The sequence below is a fragment of the Chiloscyllium punctatum genome, chromosome 5 (genome assembly GCF_047496795.1).
Source record: "Chiloscyllium punctatum isolate Juve2018m chromosome 5, sChiPun1.3, whole genome shotgun sequence".
In the NCBI taxonomy this organism is placed as follows: Eukaryota; Metazoa; Chordata; class Chondrichthyes; order Orectolobiformes; family Hemiscylliidae; genus Chiloscyllium; species Chiloscyllium punctatum.
In genome coordinates this window covers 45,578,283-45,592,148 of record NC_092743.1, presented here as the reverse complement: position 1 = coordinate 45,592,148, position 13,866 = coordinate 45,578,283, and the positions used below count along the sequence as shown (strand labels likewise).

The following is a 13,866-nucleotide window of genomic DNA, read 5'->3' as shown; positions in this document are numbered from 1 at the left end:
ATAGAGTAAAGGATCATTAGTTTCCCTAGAAAAGTTCCAGGGATGCCATATGATGAAAGGCTGAGTAAATTGAGTCTGTGTTCTCTGGAGTTCAAAAGAATGAGAAATGATCACATTTAAACATACAAGGTTTTGAAGGGGGCTTAACAGGGTAAACACAGAACATTTCCCTTGGCTGGCGAGACTGTCAGGTTAAGGGGTCTATCATTTAAGAGTAGAACAAAGAGAGATTTTTCATTCAAAGGATATATGAATATTTGAAATTCTGTATCCCAGGTTGTCAATGCTTCTATATATTTAAGGATGCATAGGCAAATTTTTAGTCAGTCATGATAATATTAAATGATGGAATGCGTTGAATAGACCTTATTGTCCACTACTCCTATTTAATTTGCAATGTTCTTGAAATTTACCAGTCACGTTTTTGGCAACTCCTCCTTGCCAGAGCATTAACAATTGTAGGTTTGATTTATTTTAATGGCAAAAGATGAGCTAGCAAACTATTTGCCGACAACAATTCCAAAGATTTGTGCTGAAGCAACCTGAACAATTAAAGGAAATAAGTGAAGGAATGAACATTCTCCCTTTTCTACTCATTATAAGGGACTCAAATCAAACGTACTTGGGCAATCTTGATTCAATTCCCAATGGCACAATTACATAAGACATAAATATTTTTGTAATATTCAAAAAACTAAAGAAGTCACAGAATTGGTAACAAACAGGTTGGGTGACTTTTTTTCAAAGATCATAGAACATAGATCATAGAATCCTGTCATGTTCGAGGTTTCTGTGTGCATAATTTCTAACTGCTGTAAGTGTTGGGATTTTCAAGGTGATAGTAAAGATGTTTTGGATCTATAAAAACTCATTCACAGAAAGACTTGCACTATAGAATGTTCTTCAATATTTTTTGATAACCAACAGTATACACTATCATAAAAATGATAGTATAACAAATAGGGTTTATTTTATTTCAGATGTTTTTGTCCTTTCTCAGAAACACATGGTACAGAAGAGGCACTTTGGCCATTTGAGCCTGTACCACCAAACATACACTGCTATATGCAGGCATCCAACTTCTCCCACACTGGGCCCATAGCCTTGAATGTTAGTGTTCATCCAAGTACTTTTTAAAGGTACTTCTTCAAGGGAAAATTATCTTCTGCTTAAATAGGAGTATGAGATCAGGAAAACTTTAGGGAAATTATATCTAAATGTAGAATTTCAGATTTAAACCTCTGTCCACGAATTATCCATTCTTACTCATTCACAAATCGGATAAACTAGACATTCAAAGGGTTATCAGGATAATGCTTTTTAGAATTATCTTCTGAAACCTTTTTCAGCTTGCTTACTTTTCTCCATCTCAAAAAAGCCTGTTAAATACTCGCTCCTCGACATCTCCCTTAACTATTTCCCAATTCCTGCTTGGCTTCCCAAATTTTCTTACCCTTTTTGTGAAACTCCTAACCTTATCTTGCACCATAGCAGACTTCTATAAAAATGACAGGTGCAGTTGTTCTTGCATACCATCTATTTGCAAAATGTGTTTAGCTATATTGTTTCAAGTTTCTGGAGTTTTCAATATTGTATGCTTTAACTCTCATTTATTGCTAATTGATTGTATTTAAGTGACTGTTCTCCTTGCCTTAGTAATTGAAGCACTCTGCTTTATCCTTACACAGTGCTGGCACAGGATTGTGACACTGGGCTCAATGCAGAGATTTCCTACTTCTCCCAGGATGCAGAATTTACCATTACCCCTCAGGGACTCATCAGCCCAAAGCAACAGTTGGACTATGAGCGACCAAACCACATGTATGAATTTGTTGTTGCAGCTGTAGACAAAGGCCATCCCGCTCGAACTGGAACTGCATCAGTGAGAATCAGGATGACTAACATCAATGATGAAGCCCCTGTATTTTCACAGAGCATGTATGTGAATGTCTCTCCATGTAATGTTATTACTGTAAGGAAAAGAAAAAAGTTAAGTGAGTCGGAAAGGGGGAAAATACCTGTGGTCCAAAATATATCTGATGGATACTCTTAATTTTAATGATATTGTTCAAACAAAAACAGCAGTGTTTTTGCATCTTGGAAACATACTATTGGCTTGTACTTACACAAAAAAAAGCATTTGGGCTTTATAGAAGTTCAGAGCTTCAAAATAATCTGCATTCTGAACTGGAGTCAATTTAGGGGGAAAAGAAAACACAGACTTGGTGTTACAAGGTACTGAAAGAACTGACTTTTTCCAGTTGAGTTTGCTCTGAAACAGCCTTCAGTTCCAAAACACTCATTCCTGTAAAAATATTCAGGTGGGGCACAGCCTTCTGATATTATACATCTTTAAAGTGCTCTGAATCTCTCTGGAATGAAGCATCAATAACAGCATTTATGGCATTTCCTGAAAATTTGTTCAATTTTTTAAAACAGTACTTAGAGAATTGCTTTCTACATGCAGCATGTCTGTGATGCTTCTTTTTCCCCTTTAAATAATTCAAGCAGTTCCCCCCCCCCCCCTTTCTTAACTGATAATATCAGAAGCAGATGTTTCTCAAAAAGTGACCTTTGTTAATATAATCAAGTGCATGTCATAAGTTATAGGCTTTGAAAGAAAAGTTACTATGTTACTATGTTAACTCAATGCTTTCCCCATTTCTTTATATTCTTATCGCAGAATATGGACTGAATTTCACTTGCTGGAAATATATTTGCACATGCAGTCAAACATTTGGGCCTATACTTCAAAGTAAACCACACAGTTTGTTTGGTTTAAGTGAAGAAATATTTGCTGGCGCATTTGTAATAAGAGATGGAACAACTTCTATACTTCTTCAGTGTGCTCTAGCTTTCCTCTTTGAGTTAGAAGATTGTGGGTTTAAGTCCCTCCCTAGAACCCTATGTACAAAATCTCATCAGATATTTTAGCATAGTGCTGGGGAAGTGCAGCATTGCCTGAGGGGCTGCCTTTCAGATGAGAATATTAAATGAATGCTGTGTTTACCCTCAAGTGAATGGAAAGATTTCTGTAGTACTGTTTTCTAGAAGAGCAGGCAAGTTCTCTGATGTCCCAGCCAATATTTATCTTGAGCCAACATTGCTAAAAAATTTGTTTATCATCTTGTTGTTTGAGAGAGCTTTCTGCATGTAAATTGACCATCACGTCTCATTTATAGGGGAAGAGGGATAGTGGTAACATCACTGAAGTGATAATGCAGGCCCATATTCTCAGGATCTGAATTCAGGTGCTAACTTATGAAAAAAACAATCATGCGGTGGCACAGTGACTCAGTGGTTAGTGCTCTGACTCAGTGTCAGGAACCCCAGGTTCAATTCCAACCTCAGGGGACTGTGTGGAGTTTGCACACATTCTCCAAATGTCTGTGTGGGTATCCTCTGGGTGCTTTGGTCTCCTCCCATAGTCCAAAGATACATAGGTTGGATGGATTGGCCATGCTAAATTGCCCATAGTGTCCATGGATGTGCACCAGGTGAATTAGCCGTGACAATTACTGGTATAAGGTAAGGGGGTGGGTCGCTCTTTAAAGGGTCAGTGTGGACTCACTGGGCCAAATGGCCTGTTTCCACACCGTAGGAATTCTATGACATTCCAGTAGGGGCTACACTTCCAAGGTGAAATGCTTTAGAATGTCTTGAAGACATTAAAGCTATTCTTTTTCCCTTCACTCACTGAGTTTTTGGAATTTTTGGGCCTGTCATTTTTCTGCAGTTAATTTGTTTCAAACATTGTTCAGCATGAATGAACTTCTATTATTATTTACATACAGATATAAGACATTTCTTTCGGAGGATGCTGGACCTAACAGCTTGGTTGCTACAGTTCATGCGAAGGATCCTGATGGTGATAGTGTTATCTATACAATCTCAGGTGGCAACGAAGACAACAATTTTGATCTGGACAATCAGAAAGGTAAACTATACAAATATATTTGGCCAGGTTTTCTCAAACTACAACAACATCTTCGAGGTGTGTCACAGAGGCCTTCTAAAGAAAGTCCAACAGTGACCCATATAAGGAAAGTGGTCAAAGAAGTACCCTTGCCACTCATTGCCTTGTGGTTCAGTGGCCTTCCCAAATAGAGATAGCTTCCAAGCTCTACAACCAGCATGTGAGAGACTCCCCAGTGCCTGAACAAGTTTCCACCCAATCTCAGGATTGATACATTGGAAAACTAAACATCAGTACACACTGACATCTTTTACTTGGTCGACTCCAGTTGATTTATAAACCCTTCAAAAATGGTAAGACTTGGGTCAGGATGGCCTGGGAAGGCAATGGCCTACTGGTATTACTGCTGCTCCTGTTAATCCAGAGACAGAGGTAATGTTCTGGAGACCCAGGTTTGAATCCTAACACATCAGATGGTGGAATTTGAATTGAATAAAACATCTGGAACTAAGAGTCTACTGATCACCATGAATGCATTGTTGATTGTCAGAAAAACCCATCTGGTTTGCAAATGTCCTTTAGCGAAGGAAACTGACATCCTTATTTGCTCTGGCCTACATGTGGCTCCAGACCCAAAGCAATGTGGTTGACTCTTAACTTCCCTCCAGGATGAGCAATAAATGTTGGCCTGTCCAGTGATGCCCTCATCCTGTGAATGATTAAAAAAAGATCAATTTAAAAATGAAGCTACAGGCTTCAAATTTACTATAGTTTTAAATTTGACATTAAACAGTTACGTGTTCTGGAAGCTGGAAGGGATATTGTGTATATGCTGGATGTATGCTGGCATTTTGCCAGTACTACTAATGAACCTGGGGATACAGTTCCCCTAAGAATGCCAGCCAAGCTAACCTGATTCCCCACACCCTCTATAGTTACCCCTGTCCCATGATCAGAACCTCCATTTCTGGGTCTAATCCACACCTCAAGAGCAAGCCAGTGTTCCATGATCTTACATGAATCTCTTAACATCCATGCTATTATAGCCCACAAATGTCTCTCATCCCTCCCTCTGCCTCATTCCCATCTCTATCCTTTGATCTTCCCCTCCAACTCCCCTTATCAACCCACCAGACACTTCCAATCTACTATCCCAAAGAATTCTGCTGTCACAAGTCATACCCTTTCGCTGAGCCAGTTTTCACCTCGTCTCTGCACCAAACATTACCCTTCCCCCACCCCCCCCCTCCACACGCCCCCACCCACTGGGTGGCTTCTGATTCCTCCTTCCCTCCCCTGCCCCTGCAGTTACCAAACAAGTTCTTTCCCCACCTTCAGACTTTTCCATTCTGTACTCACGCCACTTCTTCTCATTGCACCCAACTCTGGTCTCTGACACACTTTGACCAGCCTCCAGTTTTGACCAACTCAGACCTCTGAACTCTCTGGAAATGAGGAATTGCTACTATTAAGTTCAGCAGGAGCTGAAATAGACCTGCTCTTTAGGGTTTCTCAAGTTGAAAACTGGCACTTCAATCCCTTACCATCTGTGTTAGGTTAAATATTGTCCATGTGGCTCAGGACAATACCACATGATTTTACCTAGTAAACATTCAGGGAAATGTCATTAATTGCAATAGTATTCTGTTCAATGACAGGTATTATCAAACTTCGTAGAAGTCCACTGCCAAAGCTTCAAGGACCTCAGTATGTGCTGAATATCACAGCAACAGATGACAATACCTCAGGAGGGTCCACACCCCTCAGCAGCATTGCTCAAGTCATTGTGGGGATCAATGATGTGAATAACAATAAGCCTGTGTTTTCAGAGGTATGTGCTCCCTCCAAAATATAGGAACAATTTAAATTAACTAGTATAGGGATTGGGGGAGGGGAGGTGCAAAAAAAAATTGTTTCTCAGCAATAAATACAAATCTCACATGGTGTATTAATTCTGGGCCAAGTATTCTGCAGAATGGGAGTGATTTTGAATACACCTAATATTTCTGTATGTAAGTATAAAAGAGTCTTCTTTCCAACAAGACTTGGAAATCAGAGTGTGGTCACCCTGCTCTAATTAGCAGAGACACAGGTGCTTACAGAACAGCTTTTAGGGACCTGATCTACTGCCTGTTCTCTTCTCCTATGGAACATTACTCATCACAATTCAAAAATGAATAAGAATATTTCTGGGAAAAATACTCTTCTACATAACTTGATTATTTATCTTTATTTGGGAGGTGGTAAACAGACTCAATTCTAGCCTCCAGTACCTGACAAGAATTGATCATGTTGGGGTAACCACCTTGTCTATGCCAAAAGAGCAGGCATGATCTAGGCAGCAAGTGTGCTAGGACCAACAGGCAAGGACCTCATTGGCATGGTTTAGTAAAATCAAAGAATATTTTTACTTAAGTTTAAGAATAATCATATTTAAAACTTCAAGAGGTAAGTTTTCATATTACCAACTGAGGTGGACAGACAGATCATAAATTAAATTCACAAAATCACTTGATAGCTACACTGTGATAAGAATAGCAATGTTCAATATTAAATACACATGAATAATTTTAGTCAAAAAATGTGATACTAAACAAGCCAAAAGGGACAATAATAGAAATTGCTAGAGAAACTCAGCTGGTCTGACAGCAATTGTGGAAAGAAAGCATAATTAACTTTTCGGGTCTAGTGACCCTTCCTCAGTTCTGAGTTTTTCCAGCAGTTTCTGTTTTTATTTCTGATTTCCAGCATCCACAGTTCTTTATTTTTTAAAGTCACCAAGGTAGCTATGGAAATTAGTACAAAAGCAAGAGTTTTAATAAGACATCAATAAGCCTTACAGAATGCTCATCTGTTATTTACCTGATTTTCAAAGCACATTCCCACCCATTACAGCCTAATCTAATTGAGATATCTGTTAATACTCACTACAATTTGCCATTATTTGTCATTTTGACAGATCTAGAGGAAGATGAATAAATCACTTGAAAGTAACATTCTTCAAATAAATGAAACTTTTTTTTAAAAATGAAGGATAGTTCAGTGGAATTAGTAAAGTACTGCTTAACTTAAGGAAATCAAATTAAGCAAACTGGTTCCTTAAACTGACCCCATAATTTTACTCATAGCACAGCTTTAATTGCTTAATCTGTCATTTCATTTTTACTCAGTCACATGAGAATTATGAGGTTTTGTATGATAGCTTTGTTGAGTTTAGGAAATAACTGGATGGACAGTCAACTATGTTTCTGATTTTATTTCAGTGTCTAAAATACAGTGAAGATGCCTGTGTCTTGGAAAACCAGCCTCCTGGAACATTTGTACTACAGGTCAGGGCCTATGATGCTGATCTTGGTGTAAATGGACAGGTGAAGTATGGACTCATGATTCGCGAAGGAGTTATTCCAGGTTTTCACATAAATCCGGACACTGGTGAGTGTGCTGCTCAGTAACCTTTGCAATTAAAACACAAAGGTTGCACTTATTGCTAATGCCACCTCTGGGTAGAGCAGTGACTGAGCATGTGCAGAAATGTGGTAACTGCCAGGAATAAAGATTATGTTACTCAAATGATCAGAGGACAGGGTGGGCTGTTTGGGGTGGAGGGAAGCTCATAAAGAGAGGGATGGGAGGTGAATCTTTGGGGATTAATTTGCTGTGAGGCTCAAGGAGCCAAATATCAAACCATGTGTAGGGTTGTGCCCAATCCCTACCGAACGAAAAAGAGGAAAAGATTCCCAGCCAGATTCCAAAACTAAAGATTGCCAATATCTTTAATTTTCATTCCAGGAATTTTACTCATTTGCTGATGTGTTGTTAAAGTCTCATCCTTCCAATAACAGATGGATCATGTCCACAGAAATTAACTCTTTCCTTCACCCACCTTAAATGTGGGTCCTTCCTGGACCCTGCTTCATGTCATGTGCCACAGATCTACTTCTATCAATCTATGAATGTGTCAGCCAACTTTGACAGCCAACTAGTCATTGGCAGCACACTCTGAAATAAAAGAGCTCATCGTATTTAAAAACAAATTATCCAATCCAAATGAGAATTTCTTGAAATCATGATTAATGTAACAGGAAATTGTAGTCAAATTTTTGCTCATTTGTTTAAACATTTGTGTATTATCAAAAATAATGCTGCTGAACTCTACCTGGGTAGGTCATTCATGAATTTTGAGAATTTTCTTTGTAAAATGTATATTCTGGCTGAATAAAATACTCCAGTGACTCATGGATTAAAGATTTTCCATTTGATTTGTTAGAACAGCATTGGAAAAATATTTCTGGTTATTCAATGCAGTAGTTCAGCAAATGCAGATGTTTTAATGGGATAAATCACGGCTTTTATAAAAAGAAAGAAATCTTGTATTTGTCTTAGAGCGTGAGACTTTGTATGGACTATTTTATAGTCAGCAACTTATTTAAGTCACAGAATCGGGTGAATAAAATATAAAACTAAAGAACTACTGATGCTGGAAATGAGAAACAAAAACACAAATTGCTGGAAAAACTCAGCAAGTCTCTCAGCATCTGGCGAGAAAGCAGGTTCAATATTTCAGGTCCAGTGACTCTTCTTCAGAACCCATAAAGAAAACATGCTGATCTTACAGAAGGATATAGTTTGTCCTGCACATTTAGAAGTAGGATCTTTGCATCTGCAATTCTGATCACATTTAATTGATATCATTTAGATAGATTCCCTACAGTGTGGAAACACGCCCTTTGGCCCAACAACTCCACACCAACCCTCCGAAGAGCAACCCACCCAGACCCATTCCCCTAACTAATGCACCTAACACTACGGGCAATTTAGTATGGCCAATTCACCTTACCTGCACATCTTTTGGACTGTGGGAGGAAACCGGAGCACCCGGAGGAAACCCATGCAGACACAGGGAAAATGTGCAAACTCCAGACAGATAGTTGCCTGAGGTAGGAATTGAACCCGGGTCCCTGTGAGACAGCAGTGCTAACACTGTGCCACCATGCTGCTTTATTTTAGAGCAACTTAAAGATTGGCCAGGTAAGTTTAACTGTTATCCTAATGCCTGTTCAGTTCAAGTACAGGTACATCCACTGGTTAACCTTTGTAAGTATTGTCTGTTTTATACCAAAATGCCATCACAATGGAAACTAACCATTACTTCAACATGATCACACAGAACAACAGCACTGTCTAGGCCTGATACTCAAGCAGAATTTCTATGCTGGCTCAAAATGTTTAGAGGGGAACCAAGGGTCTTGAGAAAAGAAATAAAAGTGGAGTTGACAATTATCAGATCAGCCATGGTCTCAATGAATTGCAGAACAGACTCAGTGGGCTGAATGGCCTACTACTGTTCCTATATCTGTTTCAGTGTTCATGGTCTACACACACTATCTTCAAAAGAAAAGACAGGCCATTGGTGGTCCAATAGAAAACGACAGTTAAAAAGTGCTGAAAGAACAGCTCCAATCTAAGAAACTGATTCTACAGCAAAATGCAACTTAAAATGACAAAAGAAAAATTAAAACACAAAAGGCACCTTACCTGTGTCCAGACACACGCATTGAAATAACTGCACAGAAGCCAGTATCCCTGTCACCAAGTCACCCTTGTGCACAGTACACTGGCTGTGACCAGCCAGTTCCGAGTCAGTTGCCTGAACTGAGGAGAGTCTAATCTCCTGGTTATATCTTCCTGATGCACTAAATCATAAACTGGTCCATTCTTTCAATTAATTATTTCTAAGTGTGTGCCACAAATGTCAATTCTAGCTTTTCATTTGACAAATGGTTTTCATTTTGCATTGTAAATTTCCTGGTTATATTTTTTTCTTTTTCCTGTTTATTTTTATTTTATTAAACAATACAGTTTACAAAACAGCTAACATTAAGAGCTGTATACAAAGAAACAATTTTACAAGGGAGAGGAGCAGCAAAGCCAGGACCCAAGCCCCACCGTTCAACCAGTTTTCAGGGAAATGAGGATAAACCTTAAATCCCAGTTTCAAACATCACAAAACAGCAACAATGACAAGTACATATAAGACAGTTCAATTACATAAAAGACAGTGCATTAAATACCGACCCCTCCCACCTTTCGGCCACTCTTACACAGCCTGCCCTATGCTCTTTCCGGCTCTCGGTCAGCCCATGCCCCTTCTTGCTCTTGGTCCGCTCCTATGCCCCCTTCCTTCCGGCTCTTGGTCCACCCCATGCCCCTTCCAGTTCTTGGTCCACCCCATGCCCCTTCCAGTTCTTGGTCCACCCCATGCCCCTTCCAGTTCTTGGTCCACCCCAACACTGCTTCCGGCCACCTCTAGGACAGCCCGTGCTGCTTCCCCAACCCCCCAGGACAACAGCAATCAGGACAGCCTACCTACCTTCTGGCTTCCCTAACTGTCTTTCACACCTTCCGGCCACCTCTAGGACAGCCCATCCCCTTCCCTGGAATGACAGCGTGCAGGGCAGCCCACAAGCCTTCTGGATCTCAGTCTGCCCCTACATACCTTTTGGCTCTCGGCCGCTCAGACACACCTTACAGCCATTTCTAGGACAACCTGTCCCAATTACCCCTTCTCAGGATGACAGCACTCAGGACGACCTACCCACCTTCCAGCTCTTGGGGAGACCGGTTTTCGGGCAGCCTACCCACTTTCTGGTTCACAGGACGGCCTACCCGCCCTCCGGCTCTCAGGGTAACAGCTTTCAGGATGACCTATGAGTCTCCGAGCTCACAGTGAGGCCTGCCAGACCCAGGGACACACAAGACAGTGCAGGTGATAAACTCAATAAGCAACAAGACAGAGTTGATTATCAACAAACAGAGTCCTTTCTGGTACACACAGTCCATTACCATAAACAGTTGTCTTCAAAATGTAGAATCCATTCCCAGGAACAGAGTCCACTCCAGTATATAAAAATGCATTGTCAGAAATGGAGTCCACTCCAAACTGAAGAGGCAATTGCTAAAAAGAGTCCACAACTGAGGGCAGAGACCAGTCCTGCAGGCAGCAAATGTACACCCCACAGCACACAGATGTTCAGTCTCCATAGAGTCCTGGCCCATCTATAGAGAACAAGGCCCACTCACTGGAACATAGCACCATTATAAAGGGATTTGGTCCATTCCTGAAGACAGTGTCTACTCCCGAACTCCAGGATGCAGCAACTGCTCTCCTGCCAGCACACACATAGGTGTTCAGTCTTTACAGAGGCCTAGTCCCAGGGCTAGGCCTTCCTACAGGATCAGCTCATCTGGCAAGATGTATTTTCTCACAAGGGCTCAGTCCAAACATCCAGAACAAAGAAAACTAGAATGGAAGGGCTAAGCCCTGCCACAAAATCAACATTGTCCTTTTCTCAAAGTAAAGGAGAAAAGAGTAACACACAGGCTGTAACCAGCCAGTGAGACAACAATCCCCTGAGAACTAAATTACATGTGAAACACATTGACTTGTGGATCAGGCAGTTTAGAAATCAGTCTTCACTAAAACATGACCTCGTAATCAATGAGAACAACCTGGCTCCAGTCTCTATAGGCACATTCTATCATTTTCTTTTCCTGAAATGGCACAAAAATACTTGACATCATCGCTGTTTCTTTTCTTGGTATGAATCAGCACATGCCTGAAATATATAAGGAGATAACAACAATAATAATGTAAAAAGAGAAGAAAGCCATAACAAAAAAAAACAGAAAAACTTAATACTGTATACAGATTCTGACACTGGCACTTTAGAGAGTATAGTACCGCAAAAGAAAGGTGGCAAACAGACATCCAAGCTTAGATTGGCACACCACTGTCATTCTGTTGGAATTTAAGTTATTAAAAGAACACATCAATCTTTACTTCCAGAATCAGTAGAAATTGACAAAAGAGCATCAGGTTGTCAAACTTGCGGTTGTTTTTGTGCACTCAAAGGTTAAAAAGAATAAAATCCTCTGGTGTTTCTGACAATGACTGCAAAGATCATGATTATATTATCTCAATTTCAGAAGATCAAATTGCAGGTTGAGTCAATTTTTTGAGACAAAGGTTTGACGTAGTGTCATATGCCAACAATCAGGTGAACCAATTGACCAATTTGGCATCAGTTGTTAACATAAAAGTTTGGAATGTGATTTCAACAAAGATAATTTACCTGAAAGCTGCAACAACAACTACTAAATCTTTCAGAAAAGCACTTCTAGACAAATTCAAAGAATATACTACTTATATACTAATTGAAGAAGGATGGAAATTCAAAATAATTGTAGCAGGTCTGTAATACTTGCAAGTACTTGACTCTGAAACAAGTTTTCTAGCCATCACCTGATTCAGTAGAATATCCAGATCTTGCATGATGTGCTGCCTGTCTCACTCACCAAGACAGTGTCCAACAATTCATGATATATGCAAGCGACATATTATAAGAGTAAATTAGGCTAAAAGATATAGAATGCCTAATCTCTGAGAGAAACTCAAAGTATAAGATGCCTATACCAAAAGACAAAGATGGTTTACAAGGGTATTTCAGGTTTTTTGAACTTCTTATTCCCATATGTTCTGAATTTTGTAATCAAGTTATCTCCCATTCATGATGGTCTCTACATGATATATTTGGCAAGAAGATCACCATCATATATTTCAACACCATCAAAAATGCACTATCATCCAGTAAGTGTGTACTTCAGTATTATTGTGCTTCCAAGGTCGTCAATTGAAAATAGATGTATCAAAAAAGATCTCAGAGCACGTTTATTACAGAAAGATAAGCGTATTGCATTTGGTTCTAAGGTCCTTATGATAGCTAAGGCTAACTACTCTAACATCAAAAAGAGAGACTCGGCTGTTGTTTTCAGGATTCAATGGTTTCATATGGGAATTTTTGGCAAGCAAACCATTACAAATGATCCATTAAGAAACTTTCACAAGTTCACATCCTTACAACTATAACATATGATATCTGAAGATCCAAGAATACAATTTAGAAGCACAGTACAAATCAACTTCCCAAATGACCATTCAATGCCCTTGACCAACTTCAAATCCAGCTAGCAACAAATATATTCAAATATATTGTTGAATCGGACCTAGAGGATTGGCTTAACATAAATCTGATACATTCTGGTCACAGCTAATCAGAGCAGACTCAGGACGCGTCCCATGAGATGGTGATCACCTGTAACAGCTCAAAAAGATCTTCATCAACATGTGGCCCAAATACACCTAATAATTACTTCAGAAAGTAAACTCATAATGATTATTCAGAAATGTACTAGGGCTCTCCAAAAAAGTAATCTTCAAGGGTGACTGAATTAAAATTCTGCAAGCTCTACATCAAGAAATATCTGTCCTAATATTTGGATACATCTATATATGTAGGTCACATTGGTGCAGGAAAAACCAAGAGCTTGGCATGTTAATCCATATATTGACCCAACATAAGTAGGATCATTAATTCCTGATCAAGTCATGTGAAGCATGTCAATAATCAATATGTTTTTCTATCTCAAAAAACTGTGTCTGACAATGGTCAATGCATGCTTCCAAGATATGCAGGAAATGGGTTGTTCTCACTACCCTCAGTTGAAAGGTCTCACAGAGTGCACTGTCCATCCTGTAAAATTCATGATCGTTGAATGTAAAGTGACTTGTCAAGATTTTCAGACAGCAGTGTTCAAGCTACCTGCTATGGCCCCAGGCAATGGCTCACCTGCATCAGCAGCTCTCATGTTTGATAGATTTACAGAGTTCTTCCACACTCTCACTACCCAAAGAAAATAGGGAGAAAATATTTCAGAAGTATGAGCGACAAGCAGTTATCCCAACTTCAACCAATGCAAAATATTAAGGTAAATAAAAATTTAAAAATGCAGATGCTGAAAGTTTGAAACAAACACAGAAAGTACTGGAGAAACTCAACAGGTCTGGTAGTGGGGAGAAAAGCAGAGTTAATGAGTAACTCTTCTTCAGAACA

General features: G+C 39.6%; 1 protein-coding gene across 2 annotated transcripts in view; it reads left to right on the top strand.

Annotated features, from left to right (window-relative positions):
- The window catches only part of LOC140477040 (neural-cadherin), a 261,541-nt gene that overhangs the window by 144,420 nt on the left and 103,255 nt on the right, over positions 1 to 13,866 (top strand). For both annotated transcript variants that reach the window (XM_072570203.1, XM_072570202.1), the window contains exons 6-9: positions 1,689 to 1,938; positions 3,795 to 3,937; positions 5,575 to 5,747; positions 7,180 to 7,348. In XM_072570203.1, coding sequence (XP_072426304.1) covers positions 1,689 to 1,938; positions 3,795 to 3,937; positions 5,575 to 5,747; positions 7,180 to 7,348 — 735 coding nt within the window. The remainder of the gene's footprint in view (positions 1 to 1,688; positions 1,939 to 3,794; positions 3,938 to 5,574; positions 5,748 to 7,179; positions 7,349 to 13,866) is intronic.